The sequence below is a fragment of the Chelon labrosus genome (genome assembly GCF_963514085.1).
Source record: "Chelon labrosus genome assembly, chromosome: 3".
Taxonomy (NCBI): domain Eukaryota; kingdom Metazoa; phylum Chordata; class Actinopteri; order Mugiliformes; family Mugilidae; genus Chelon; species Chelon labrosus.
In genome coordinates this window covers 21332185-21345380 of record NC_140339.1, presented here as the reverse complement: position 1 = coordinate 21345380, position 13196 = coordinate 21332185, and the positions used below count along the sequence as shown (strand labels likewise).

At 40.9% G+C, this 13196-nt stretch overlaps 1 protein-coding gene across 1 annotated transcript; it reads right to left on the bottom strand.

The window, feature by feature from the left end:
* Positions 1–2316: 2316 nt before the first annotated feature.
* Positions 2317–12003, bottom strand: rhoua (ras homolog family member Ua). Its single transcript, XM_084541219.1, has 4 exons — positions 11396–12003; positions 10865–10923; positions 9227–9415; positions 2317–8851 (listed from the first exon to the last, which is right to left on the bottom strand). The coding sequence occupies exons 1-4, from the start codon at positions 11685–11687 to the stop codon at positions 8567–8569; spliced, it is 825 nt and encodes a 274-aa protein (XP_084397345.1). The 5' UTR covers positions 11688–12003; the 3' UTR covers positions 2317–8566.
* Between the last annotated feature and the right edge of the window lie 1193 nt (positions 12004–13196).

Here is a 13196-nt window from a genome sequence, read left to right as displayed (position 1 = left end):
TCTGATTGGGACGTGAAGGCCAGTCCCTATCATGTCCCTACCCCCCTGCAGCCTGAGCAGAGGTCTTACCAGCCAGGACAAGTGAAAACACCTGTGATAATGCTGGTTTATAGTTGGATTTACACATGGCCTATATGTGGGCTCACTCACGTGTTCTCGTGTGCCAGTGTCCTTCTGTTATTCCTCCACCAAAACGTTGGTCCTCAGTGGGATTTCAAGTGTTTCTTTATTTTCTTCAAACAATGGTGACTGGAAGTGAAGAATTGCTTTCATTGGAGGCGCGTACAACTACTGAACTAAACAGTCTAGCTAGCTAATGGCCAGGTAACTTACTGTAGGAAACGCAAAGACAGAATGAAATGATGAGGCTGTCGGGAAACATCAGCATTTTCCTCAGACATGTCAGCACAACTTGTGAGTTTAGCAAACACTGTGAGGCACCAGAAGAGGGGCCGTTTACATGGAACACAGAAATATGTACTATCATTAATGTAATAAACATTTACATTCTTAAAAAATATATTGGGGGTGATATTTTGAGTTCCACAAACAGACTGTGTCAGAGAATCTAAAGCTTGGACCTCATTGCTATGAGTTTGTATTTTTATCAGTAAATTCTCTTTACTAATTCAATAAGAAAGAGCCATTTCCCAAGAAACCAAACATGAATTCCCATATCCGTGATTGTGTAAAGCTGTAAAAATGTGAATTTAGCACACGTTCTGAAATATAAGACGTGTGTTTGTGTACCTCACGCTCGGCACATGTCATGAAATAAAAATGTACTGCATCTTGACCTTGACCACAACAAGTAGTGTTATGTGCAGTAATGTAGCCGTGGTCAGCTGTTGAGGGGGAGAGTGGGAGTGAGCTGTGAGGGTGTAAACTGCATGTGTCATGCCGTTTCTCAACCGTGTAAATGCCACATGACACGCTCTGTGAACTCTGAGCTCACACTCAAACACGTATATGATCACAAATACACTCTCAGGCCTTGTCACCGGGTAATTCACAGACAAACAACACGCATGAAAGAGAGACACCAGGACGGAGAGAGTGTGTGTTTGACAGGAAAACAAAGAGACAGAAAGAAAGTGATAAGGAATGATAAGAAGGGGAAAAGTGTGTTTGTATGAGAGCAGAAGTTGAATGGATAGAGATAAAGCATATTCATAGAGCAGGTTCGCTTAAAGATTACAAGAGAACTGTGGGCTTAGATAAATGGCATTTGCACATCACATACTATTCATCATACATTTTAACCTGTCATTGCTAAAAACTCATACAACATATTTGCTTTGCTTCTCTGAGTTTCAGAGTCTGTAAACATGATTGATACAAAGTGAGGTCGTGTTTGCTTTTAAGAGTGGGACAGTTTCAGACGATAAGATGGATATCCTGAGCAGAGTCCTTAAGTGTTGGCTTTTTTTAAGGTAAGAGTTAAGGTTACAGAAGTGGTCAGGCTGAGACCAGTGTACATTTTGGATGTTTTTTATCATGTAATGCCGTGCCATTGATGAAATAATCAGTATTTGTGGGTCACGTACTCTTTTTTTGATGATACAGACAACAGACACGTCTAAATTTGCACCAAGCGCCATGCTCCTGAGCACACGAGCACACTCCAGAGCATATAATTAATGATCATATTCTACATCATAATCCTTTATTCACACCAAACAGTTTGATTCATTAAAAAACTAACCAGCACTCTGTACAGGGTGATCGTGAGCTTTTATCTGCAATACCAAGACGGAAACAGTTAAATGGATTTCAGTCGTCATTGACTGTATAACTCACACCTTTCCCCCTGCACCACGTCAGAATGTGTTCTGTGAAAAAGATCTTGTCTGTTTTTATTACAGCCTTCAGTAAATAAAGGATGATATTAGCAAGCTGTTGCAAGATGTCTTCTTGCGGTTTTAATCTCTTCTTTATTCTAGAAAATGCATATACACTGTTACCCATAGTTGAAATGATTTTGTTTTCAGACATAATCTTCTTTTTATCATTATTTCTATAAATCACATTGTCACAATCTTGAGGTAAAAAATATTTTATTCCAACTTCATGGGCAACAGTGTATCTACAACTAATTTACAGCAGCAACTAAGGTTTAGAGGAAACCTAATACTAACTAATATTCCCTGTGACTCCACAGCAGTGTGACCTAGACAGTGTGAGCTGTGAGGAGACAGAGAGGACCCATGAGTGAAACTGCTGCCACTTTAAACCCCAGAACATTCTCCGTGCACCAGCATCCAGCTTGACCTATTCAAGCAGAGATGTTTTCTATCAAGTTTTGTTTCTCTATCCAGCTGTCACTTTCTATAACATTATTTATCTTTCAGTGTTTTTCTCCCTCCTCCTCCCCATCTGTCGCTCCTCTAATGTTGTTTTCTTCACTTTCGCCTAACTGCTGTTTCTCCTTTGAACGTGCATGCGCACACACACAAACACACACAAAAGAAAGCTGCCAGTAGGGAAGGCAGCATTTTATAATTTCATAGCGTGTGTATGTGTGTGTGTACGTGTATGTGTGTGTGCGTGTTACATAACATAAAGGGGAGCCAGAGTGACATCAGTGCTGACTCCTAACAAGCAGAGCTGAAACACAATCTCCACTTTCCTAATAAGCTATGAACTCCATTAATGTGTGTAGACAGCTGCTAAGTGTGTGTGTGTGTGTGTGTGTGTGTACATATGAGACTGTAAAACCTTTCCCTCTGCACGATCGCTCTTGTTCCATGTGTGAATACCACCATAACAATAAAACTCCAGTGTTTTGAAGTAACATCATACAATACATACAATTGCAATATAATAAATTGATGTAAATTGATCAAACCTGAGCAGACAGAAGACATGGACACAAATGTCAAATGAAAAAAAACCAAAAAAAACTCTATGCTATGTGACATAATGAACTGTTACAAAGCTATGGAAACCTTTGTGATCTGATACACGTTTCCAGCAGCCTCAGCTCCTTAAGTGGCTTGATTCGATCCACAGCCCATGCAGGGGAACATTTTATCACATTTTGACTAAGTCCGTGTTATTACATGATCATCTGTTGCCGGCTTTGTGAGGTTTTGATTGCAAATAAAAAGCCTTCCCACAGCTATTGTCTTCACATCAGAATTCAATTCTTGATTATTACATTTTTGGAAAACAAGCTGTAATCTGAATCAGGAGCCGAGTAATTTCATCCAACAGGAACCTGGAACTGCTTAAGTCACAGAGCAGTTGGATCTGACGAGAACAAAGTCGGACTTCTCATTAGTTACTAACTGCGTTGTCAGGTGGAGCAGAGCAGAGTTTGTTTGCCAGTCAGAGCTACATCGGGGCACACACTGCCAGCAGGACAGAAGACAGACCTCTAACCAAATGTCACATGACAGCCTTCAAAATAAAGCTCTTGCATAACCATGAGGGCCTGGAAGCAGAGAGTGTGTTTACAATGATCCAGCCTGAAGTTGGATGACTTTCTGAGGGCGTTTTGTGTGTGTCTGTGAGTGTGTGTATGTGTCTGTGTGTTTCTCTGTGCCCTCAAACATCACCAACATTTCATCCCCTTCCTTCTGATGTTCATCAGCTGAGCACAGCATGGTCGCTGCACTTGGTTATCACACAGCAAACTGTGCAAATCCAAAACATGACTTCAGCCATAACAGCATGAAAAACATTTCTGAATGCCAGTCAACAACCGAGAGCTATGCATTGTACTGAAAATAAAGGAGCTGAAGACCTGCTGTTTGGGCACAATTCATGAAAACCTGAAGGCAAAACGACAGAAATATACAAACGTTGCAAACAAACTCTGGCACCTACCTGAAAATGAAACCATATTCTTGTTTACAGTCTGCAGGCTCTCATGTCATGGTGGAGGTTACATACATCCAGGAGTTATATTTAAACACACAGTCCCACCACTGAGCACCGAGCCTCAAAATCAACAAACGCAGCTGCATATTATACCAAATATTCTTTATTTCTCAGGGTATAAAACGTCTGTACAAACACATCCTCCGTTAACTGACGCCCACGCTTACACAGAGAATTCAGTGTGAGCAGATTGCAGCAGCACATTATCTGTTACAATGTTTTTACATGCAGGGAAAATGAAAACAGAGTGACGCTTCATGCAGGCTGAACGGCTTGGGTTCCTAAGAGAAGCTCTCAGCTGGTGTCCCATGTGAGTGAGCTCAGGTGTGCTTCTGGGGGCATCAAGCTCAATAAAATAAAATCTCATAGGGCTTTATGGGATAGTCTTGTGCTGTCATGAATTAGCCCAGCGTGGGAATTCTATGCCCAGTTGAGTCTAAATGTGCATAAACTGATTTGGTTACAGTACGCAGAGGCCTACACAAAGTGTAGCCTGACTTTGACACTCATTTAGTTGTACAAAAACTCTCTTTTATCCTGCCAGTTTTAGAAACTGTAGAAGCCCATCACAACACCAAACTAAACACAACAACTGACGTCAACCATGACAGTGTAGTTTATACAATTTGTACTTCTACTGTCCAGTACCAGAGTTTAAGATCAAACACTTCTGTCTTACCTTTATCAAAATGCCTGCACAGTACTCTACCTAATGGAAAGTCCCCACCACGTCTCTCCTCTCACTGTCAACTGTTCACTTTCAGAGACCCATCTGTTCTACATTACAAAGCCAAACATCTGTCATACAGGGTGCACACGTCAAAGTGAGACTAACCTCTGACAACACTTAGTCCACACATATTAAATTTGGTTCACATGAGCATTCAGATTTTCAACCTTTTCTATATCTGTCCAGTTTATAGATGTGTGTAGTGTGTAGTGGGACAGAGGTGCGCTGGAGACCTTCTTCAAGATCCCAAAGATAAATTACAAAAGACAACCAAGCAGGACAAAGAGGGCAGTCGATCACAGAGTGAGAAATTTCTGCTCTGCAACGCTATGTTTGTCCAACAAAGAAACAGCTACAGGCTAGGATGGTGATAAAAGTTTGCGCTATTTGCACGGCTTCTTTTTATCTAGAAGGTATTTAAGTCTAACAGTGAGGTATTTTAGTCACCTTTTCTTTTGGCAGTGCTGTTTTGAAACCTCTTGTACGCAGTGCTTCCTGGTTCAAGAAGGCAACTCACAAATCTCAGCTTTTTCTGTAAACATGGCATCTAGGGAGGAATTTATTGTATTCCTTCAACTGATTACAGTTCCATCAACACTGCATAGCCACATAAAAAGTAGGAAATTAACGCCTTTAAACAATCTCTGGTACAGCCTGTAGATTTTGGTGGATAATGTTGGCTAACTTCAGCTAAGTAAGCAACATTAGTCAGTAGGTCAAGCGACGTCTTGACTCATCTCTACTTCTACAGTACTTTACAGTATGTAAATATCAACTGTGACCTGAACGCGTTTTGTTCAGAAAAAAATACTTGTTTTACAAGATTATTTAACAAATGTTAAAGGCTAAAGATAAAGATCCAAAACAAAGATTATTCATCCTCCAGTCTTTGTCAGAAACATGTAAAATATTCTCTATTTGACTGACTCGCTAAACGACAAAGGCCTCACTCATACAGTTTAAATGTATTTGAAAAGGAATAAATGAGCGCATGCTGCGTTCAGAAACTAACGTGATGAGAAACTAACTGCTCTCCTTGAGTCTTGCACGTAAGTAGATAAAACCTGACAGAGGAAATGCCAGCTATCATAAGAGTCTGTGTGACCTTTAGCCTACTTAACTCCACCGTCGGCCAAGACTACACACAAACAGCAAGACAAGCGACCTATTATGTCTTTTCCCCTGCAAGAAACAATGCATTTGCTATCAAGAGTAAAACACGAACACAGTGAGCCCATTCAGTCACAGCTGTAACATCTTCAGCAGAAAACTACCAAACGGGCCCAGTAACGCCCAGTCTTCAAACCGGGAGACACGGATTTACTCTGAGGCCTGAGCTCAACACAGCCAAACATTTTGAGTGGAAATAAACAAAGTTCTCCGATCTGTTTCAGGCAACATTCAGCGTCTTTACTATCTACATTCAGTATAGATTAATAGAAAGGTTTAAAAGAGTGATTATTGGGTGATTATATTCCACAAAAGAGAATTGCACAAATCTAACTTAAAAATTTAAAGTTTGTTAGACTGAACTTAATGTAAAAAAAAGTTTTTTCGAGCACACCACAGCTCACTCCATTTCACACCAGCAGAGCGCTCACTTTGAACCACACACTATAAAGTCTGATGCCAGTTAACTTTTAGGGACAAAGCATCAACTGACCCCACATTTAAAGGGGAGATACGCCTGTCAGTCACATCATCCTCAGCTCTAGGCAAACTGTCATTCTTTTAGAAAACGAGACATCTCTCACTCTTAGCCCAGGATTTACTTAAACACCCTCCAGTTCTTGTTGCTGTTAAGGTCAGTGGTGACACTGAACAATGTGACAACTTGACATTTTAACCTTGTCTCTTACTTCAGGTCAACTTCAGAGTCAAAGTGTCATTTGTCCCTGGGCTACAAAGTGAGAGTTTGACGTCTAATTAAGCTGTGTAAGCACTGAATAACGGCAGATCTGCCTTGAGTCCATACTGCAACTTTTACTTTCCCCTTTAGTGACTCTGTAACAAAGAGCCAATTAGATGTTTAGGCACGGTAGAGAAATAAAAGATATTATTGGTAACTACAATGTGCAAAGGAATGTGTGGCAGCGGAGTGTTTAAAAGCCTCACATTTTGCTTTCAGTTATTTTTATTTCTGCAACATACAAGGCCTCATCTATTTAAGTGGGGGCAAGCTACAGTACTAACAGAAGAATCAGTACAATTACACAGGGGCCACCTCAATGGGAGCCTCTGTGGTGTTAAAGCAGTGTGGGTGCAGAATGACAGATGACGAACGATGGTTTCCATCACAATTAAACATGAAGATTATACATAGAGACAAACGCAAGAAAACAAACATGATGTATCAAGCTACAGCTCATGACAAAACATAGTTCAACCTTCACAGTCTTAAACATAATTGCATTGAAAGGCTAAAATATAAACTGAGATCCAGTTTGTTTAGATTATTTTCCTGCTACAAACATACACGAACAAGTGAGTCCACGTTGAGCACTTGGTTGTGCTAATTCTGTTAAGTGCTTATACTTAGGCTGCTTAAGTGTCAGGAAAAATAAATCAAACTCACATCAAGCAGCACAAGTATCTGAAACCTGGATTATTTGTTCTTGCCTGCAGAATACTTCAAATTAAGATGTCTGCTTTCTCAGTTTGAAGCTGAATTTCATGCGAAGACGGGCTCAGCAGTCGTCACGCATCTACTGTGATCATGAGCTACAAAGTGCCCTCCAGTCTCATTACGGTGAAGCGCTAGCCAGATGACAGTCCACCACCAAAGATTTATATTTCGCCAAACCACGCTGGTCCCACTCCAGCTTCACTGCCTGTCAGTCCTTTCCTTATTAATGTAGGATAGATGGGGATGATAAACAACCACAGCTACAAATGGAAACCAAAGTAGGTCACCGGACACCTGGATAGATACAACTTGCTGTTGTAGAACAATGCTAGTGTTATTATCAAATGGATATTCAGATTGTCTTGATGTGTTGTTTGGTATCATGTGTTGAAGATATGTTGCAGGTTTCATTGTCCAGATTTTTTTTAAAAACATCCTTTTTTTTTACCCTCATGGGGAAAAAGCGTTGGTGTTAGTTTTGATCCAAATCAGATATGATATGACCCAAACCGAAGCCTTAACCTCACCAAACATAATCTCTGTCAACCCACATTGCAAACCACACTAAAATCTGAGCATGTACAAACTCAGTAAATTGTTCAGTTCAAGATTATATTAAAAGGTCAACCGTGATTCACGTTACAGACTAATGGTATAGGTGTCAAAACAGTATGTTGTTTCATTAGAATAACAATGGCCACAGCTATAAAAACAGCTCTAAAATTAACCATGGCATGCATTTGTTCTGACTTTAATTATGTCCGGTGATCATGTCTGGGTCGGAAAATCCAAAATGACAAAGTCTGGTCTGAGGGACGCTCTATTTCTGTCAGCAGTTCTTTCTAATCATGGGTATTTGAAGCCAGACTAAAGTTAGAAGTTAGAAAAATGACGATTGGATGCATTTAGGTCACCAATAATAGCAATTATACTCTGCATAAAGGCTGCATAAATCCATAACAAGCTAGGAATGGTTTTACCAGAACTCCAGAGTAAGTTTCCAAGTTCCTGTTCGAATCCTAAACAATACTATCACATCTTCTGCTAGTCCCACAAAAGTACTGGTTTATACCAGTTTAATTCCAGGAGAAACAGAAGCCCCTTCTCCTGTAAAGGCTCAGTAGTAGATCTCATCCACAACGAGAATAAAAACATTTTACATCCGTGACATTCTTGGTTCCCAACCACAGTCCAGTCGAGGCCATGTATCAGGCTCCTTTAGAAAGAAAACAAAACTTCCGTCCACACAGGCGAAGCTGAACCCAGACCAGAAGTCAAAGAATCAGAGTTTCAGACACCAACGCGAGGCCCATCTCAGGTCTGCTCTAGGCCACACAGCAGTACCTTCTCCACCATGACTTTGATAAGCTCTTCATCTTGTCCGGTGTCTGCCTTTGCTTTTTTCGATGCTTTTGTTTCCCTCTCGAGTGCTTGTGGGAGTTGTAGCTCTGCAGGCTGGCCAGTATGGCCGTGTCAAATACTTCCTTGAGATTTTTTTGGGTCAGAGAGGAGCACTCCATGTAGGCAACCGCTCCAATCTCCATCGCACAGTCCCGGGCGTCCGTTGGGTCCACAGGCCGCTCTCTGTACTTTGCCAAGTCAATAAGAACCTGCAGAACAGAAGCCTCAATATGTTATATACATTCTCAGATCACTTTTTACCAAAGTACTAGCCAAGGAGACAAGAAAGAAGCATATGTAACATGAACACAGTCTGACACAGTGGATTGAATTGTAACTTTGTGTTTTAACATTCAGTTTTCAGATATTTTGGAGGCTGTAGTTTATGGTGCCGTGTTTCTAATAGTCAGTCTATCCCGCTGATATAAATGGATGTGGACAAAATGCAGGAAACACTTATTTGTATTCGTATTTTGTGATATAATCTGAACTATACCAAGGCTTCCAGTTAGTTTGTGGAAGGTCTCATTTGTTAACATGATATGAATTCGTGACACATGGTGAGCATTGGGCTAAAACTCCACCTTGACATCCTCTCGAAGGTCGCACTGCGTCCCCACAAGGACGAGCGGAGCGAAGGGGGCGTGTTTCCTAATCTCAGGAACCCACTTCTCAGGAACGTTCTGGAAGGAGGCTGGACTGACGACGCTGAAGCACAGCAGGAACACATCTGCACTGGTGTAACACAGCGGACGCAGCTTGTCAAACTCATCCTGGAAGGATTGGGTGAGAAAGCGAGTGTCCACCGTGAGTGTTAGAGCTCAGTAATGCTTGTAATCAGATAAACGGAGGGTGTCACCAGTGAAGCATGAACAGTAATCTACAACAAACTTTAAGTCCTGTATGTTTAGCAAATGAGGACAGTGAAGAGGGAGACAGGAGGAAAAGTGGGGTGATAAACATTTCAAGAAGAGGAAGCAACTGAACAAATTCAGATTCAGTCCCACCAGAGGAGCAGGAAGGACAACTACTGAGACCTCTCTTCCTCTTTTTCTAAGTGTAAAAGAGAGACATGTTTAATCTAGCACCACTGAGAGACCTATTTATTTATAGACAATAGACTATGAAGTATGGTTTCTCCTCCCTGTCTTTCAGCATTTGCCTTGATCTCTGTCCTTCCTCTCCCTGTGATCCTCCCATTTACTTTGTCATTATATCTGTGGACAGGCGATCATCACGATGATAATGTTGATTGGCTATTTATATGTGTGTGACCTCTTGCATTCACAAGCTCATGGACGACACACTTGACACATCCTTGACCTTAAGCTCAATATACATTAGTCCACAGACTTCCTTTTGTTGTTACCTAAAAATTAGTTAAATACCTGAAATATCTTGCACGTGTCACACCCTGGCTCAAGAGTGTGCATACAGCGCATGGGGATTTTTGTATGCTTTTAATCTTTCAGCAGGAAGCCATGGTTTGATCGTGTTTAACCAGTTGTAGTCATTCCAATGATATAGAGCTCTCCTATCTTTTCCAGACAAACCTCGACCGCTGCAAATGTAGACATAATTGCATCACTTCCCGTGTGTCACAGTATTTTTCCAAGGAAAGACCTACCGGACACAAATAGCTAATTCCCGGACGAAAACAAGAAAAAAGAAAAGAAAAGAAAAACTGAACCTATTTAGACCAAACTTGTTTTTTTTTTATCTGCATTCCTATTATCTATTAAAACCTGCAGATAGATTTAAAACTTAATGAACTCTATGACGGTAAACTTGACTGTCTACAAGTACTTCAATAAAGAACCAGAATTATGGTTTTACATAAGATACGAAAAAAAAAAAAAAAAAAAAAAAAAACATTTTCGGAAAAATGTATCTCAGTTATTAATATTTTTAAGTTTGTTACTGGGCATCTGGGGGAAAGCGCAGCAATCCATTTTGATTCCAGTATACATGTATTTATTTTCCTGTTTCTAATATAGCTCCTCACCGTCACTGATCAAGTTAAGGCAAGAAGGCAAAAAAAAAAAGCATTTGTGTTTCCTGATTCTACCAGAAAGAAAGACAGAATCATTTCCCATCAGGGGCATTATGTCCAACATGAATATAACAACAACAGGAAATGCTGCTTCGTGTGTGTGTGTGCGTGCGTGTGTGCGTGGGTGTGTGTGTGGGTGCATGTTTGTGTTACTATTGAGATCACTGACCTGTCCAGCTGTGTCACAGAGTTGTAGTTTGACCGGTTGCCCATCCACCGATACCACCGCTACACACAAACACACACACACACACAACTGTAGCATCAGTAACAAACACACATGTGTCTAGCAATATATTGACATGAATTTGGCGATGATAAATTCCCAATGGACAGAACTGGCTGACAACATCTTAACCAGCCACTTTAAAATGAATGTAGTTTTTCGTAGTTTGTCTAAAGAAAAAGTGACTCAAGTAAACATTTCATTCATAAACTGGTGATATATTCCTATAGTTTGTTCATCTCGGTGATGAGCATAAAATAGACACTTTTAGCCTAACTCTTAATTGTATAATTGAACTCAATCACAGCTGGTCCATCCTTAATATAAACATATTTAGCAGCTTTAAAATGTACTTCAAAGCCAGTCAAACATTTAAAGACGAGTAAAACTGATTATAGATTAGCTATCCAGATCAGACTTGTTGATATCAGATCCATAACAATCTACAGTGTCTTCTCCTCCTCCATCCTTTACCTGAGAAGTTGTCAAACGCAGTCGGGACATACTCGGTGGGATAACCGTTAGTGGTGTAGCTGACCACCAGGCTGGTCTTCCCCACTGCTCCGTCCCCCACCAGCACACACTTCACCCGCCTCTCCGCTGCTCCGGCTCCCGCTGACCCTGCCCCGGACCGCCGCATCTTGCCGGAGCCCCTGTCCCGGCTCCGGACCCTCCTCGGCGGGACAGGCGGAGCGGGGGATACAGGTGCCGGCTTGTAGCCCCCATCGCCCCGCGCAGGCATCTGACACGGAGAGGAGGGTGACATGAAGCTGGGGGAGAGCCGGGCGGGAGATTCGGTCCTACTGAGGGCCAGCCTTCATTCTTCCGTTGTCTGCCAGCCTCCGGAGCGGTTTGTCAACTGACTCGGTGTCCGCTTCTTTTTAGTCTCCATGGTTAAACTACTGAAGTTTGGACTACAGCTCGCCCAGCATAGGACAGAACTGAAACCGTTCTGGTTTCATGGTTTATTTAGTTTTTAATTATTAAAGTTAGATTTAAAGAGCAGAGACTCGACTACCGTTGTCCGCCTGTTACTGTCTGAGTCCGTCCAGGCGTCCAACGGTCAGACCCGTCCCACACTCCCCTCAGTGACATCACGGTGTGTGTGTGTGTGTGTGTGTGTGAGAGAGAGAGAGAGAGAGTGTGTTCATCCTTGCTGTGGGGACATCAATCTGTTAACGCACTGTGTAGGGACATGCTGCTCTTTTAGGGACAAAAAAATGATTACACCAAATTATATATGGGCCTATATATAAACTGAAGATATACAGACTCTGTGGTTGAATGCCTGTAAATTGCTGCTGCAACAGAGAAATTTCCCAGTTTGGGATTAATAAAGAAACTATCTATCTATCTATCTATCTATCTATCTATCTATCTACAAGTGGAACTTTAACTATACAGTGAATGCACACTGATACTGATGTATACAACTGTACACTATATAAAAACGTGTACACTATGGTGTAGGTTCAGGCAGAGCTAGGAATGGTCAAGCAGTGGTTATGGGAATTAACTGTAAATTAATATAATGTCTTCCGAGGTGATTATTTAGTCGAGCCCATAAAGAAAAAAATAAGAATAGCCCAAGAAGAAGAAGAAGAAAGAAAAAGAAGATGAAGAAAGAAGAAAAATTAGCACAATAATATTCTCTTATTGTAAAGCTCAGTTAACTAACTTTTGTCAAGCTTCTTTAAACTGTTGTCAAGTTTATTTTACACAAACTGTTTTCAGTGTTGTTTGGCACCATGATTCACTTTTCCACATTTTTTGGTGTTATTTTCATGTCTTCTTGTCTTATCTCTCCAGCAGAGTTTGTTGCTACATATCACATACCACATCTTATCACATATTACATGACTCATCACTGGAATAAAGTCAAAAACGAACAGTGTGCTAATGTGTATGGCTTATCAATTATTATATTTTACTAAATGAGGTAAAGTCATTATTATTTTGTCGTTGGGTAGATTTAATTGATGAATGTGCAGTCTGTTTAATAAACTTTCCAAATGTTTTGAATAAAAATAACTAAACCCATGTGTCTGACAAAGCAACAAGTACAACAGGCCTTCTGAATGAATCAATCACAAGATGGAAATAATCACGCAAAATACAAGTACCTGTACAAATCGTACTTGTACTTTCCGGCTCAGTGGTTTACTTTCCCCCACTGTTTCCAAATCTCCTAAACGTTAAATCACAGAGAACCACTGGACTTGAAGGGGTTCAGATTAGATGATAACAGTTCATTTGCGCCATCTGGTGGACACAA